A 2064-nucleotide genomic window follows, 5' to 3' on the forward strand; every position below is an offset into this window, starting at 1 on the left:
GTTTGTAGGCAAGTGAACACCGCTCAACTTGGAAATTATGAGGACTTGGTGTTATTCCAAAGATTAGAACTAGGTAAAAATCTTGACCAATTTTCTTCCCACAACAACACTTGACTCTTTTTTTTAATTTTTTTTGGCACCCACTGGTGTCCGCATTTCCTTTCACAAATTCCAATACTAACAACTTCTCTATTGTGTGGGTGTGTAAGAATTACAGGGATCCTATGAGAGATGGAACTTCAACGTGTTATAGAAGAGTTCTTCTCGTATGTACACGTGCAGCCAACAATTGTGGAAAATGATGGTGATGACAAAGTTGTTTGTAATGCGTGCCGGAAACCGATATCGGGTCGAGCTTTCAAATACAGGGGTAGACAACTCTTTCATTTAACATGCCTAAATGCACCTATCAATTGCAAAGACTTTATTTCTCACTACGGCGAAGGACATGATCCCTTGATCTTTACAAAAAAACTGAAAGTTGATGGCAAGGAGGATGTTGTTTGCAGTGGATGCGAGAAGCCAGCATTGGGTCCCGGATACAAATGCTCCACCTCCGAATGCAACTTACTCCTCCATAAATCATGTGTTGAGTTGTCTCTCCAAATACAACACCCCTTCCATCCAAACCATACCCTTGTTCGTTCGATGCCAAAGAAGAAATATTGTAATGTTTGTGGTAAAAGCTGCAATACATACCTCTTCTACAGCTGCGGAGAGTGTGATTTCAATCTTGATATAATATGTGCCACCTATTTGGGAATTAATAGTACTTACGACTGCAAACACTCATTCATCTATTTGTTTAACAAAGCCCAATTCTCTTGTCAAGCTTGTGGTGAGGAAGGAAAGGAGTTAGCTTCCCTATGTAAAATCTGTCAACTCTTGATTCACGGAAAATGTGCTCGATTTTCACGCATCATCAAGATTACAAGGCATGAGCATTCCCTCGCTCTCACCTATTCTCTTCATCAACTCAAAGAGCACTTGGATAATAACATATTCTGTAAAATTTGCTATCAAAAGGTGAAGAGAGAGTATGCAGCCTATTGTTGTCAGAAATGTGATTACGTGGCCCACTTGGACTGTGCATTTGAAGATGAAGAAAGTGTATTTCTCAAGTTGGTGCATGAATCTGTTGATTTAGCAACTAATGCTATGGTGGTTGACGTGGCTGGGAAGATAAAACATTTTAGTCATGATCAACATCATTTAATTCTTAGCGAAAAGGAGCTTACGGATGATAAGCTTTGTGATGGTTGTATGGGATTAGTATCCACCCCATTTTACAGTTGTACGCCATGCAACTTCTTCTTGCACATGAGATGTGCTAAATTGCCAAAAAGGAAGAGATTCCAACATCACGATCACCCTCTCGCCCTCATGTCACAGGGACCCCTCATTGGTGGATTGTTTCGTTGTTATGCTTGTGATAATGTCCGCCATGGCTTCACCTATACATGTGACATGTTTAGCTGCGAGTTATACCTTGACGTTCATTGTTGTTCAATTCCAGAAACTCTCAAACATGAAGGTCACCAACACTCCCTTTTCCTTGCAATTAATTCTAATCGAAGATGCCATGTTTGTAATTGCACTTCTGGAGAGAAACCAGGTGTATTTGTATGCATTAATTGTAATTTTGCATTGGGTTTCGAATGTGCAACTCTTCCGCTTGTAGCCAGGCAGCAACAATATGACGATCATCTCCTCAAGCTCACTTATATTGCAGAAAATCATTACGAAGAATACTATTGTCTAATTTGTGAAAATGAAAGATATCCAAATCACTGGTTCTATTATTGTACAGAATGTGACTTTTCTGCTCATTCGGAGTGTGTTCTAGGAAAATATCCGTACGTGAAGTTTGGAAGTACTTTTATGGTCGAAGATGATCACCAACACCCTCTCACTTTTGTTCGAAAGACTGAGTCCTCTCATCCGTGTGATGCTTGCAGTAAGAATTTCGATGGTTTGGCCATAGAATGCACTGAATGCAAATTCAATGTCCACTACTTTCATTCATGTCTCAAAGAAATAACTAACAAATTCCCTTCAAAGTGA

The 2064-nt window shown here is 39.7% G+C and overlaps 1 protein-coding gene across 1 annotated transcript; it reads left to right on the plus strand.

Moving 5' to 3' along the window:
- The first annotated feature begins 231 nt into the window (after positions 1-231).
- Positions 232-2064, plus strand: LOC132178014 (uncharacterized). The gene has a single exon (XM_059590483.1). The coding sequence runs from the start codon at positions 232-234 to the stop codon at positions 2062-2064; it is 1833 nt and encodes a 610-aa protein (XP_059446466.1).

Source organism: Corylus avellana, chromosome ca4 (genome assembly GCF_901000735.1).
Source record: "Corylus avellana chromosome ca4, CavTom2PMs-1.0".
NCBI lineage: Eukaryota > Viridiplantae > Streptophyta > Magnoliopsida > Fagales > Betulaceae > Corylus > Corylus avellana.

Bases quoted from the DNA above. Each gene is read 5' to 3' on its own strand.
- LOC132178014 (XM_059590483.1), top strand. From the start codon at position 232: ATGGAACTTCAACGTGTTATAGAAGAGTTCTTCTCGTATGTACACGTG.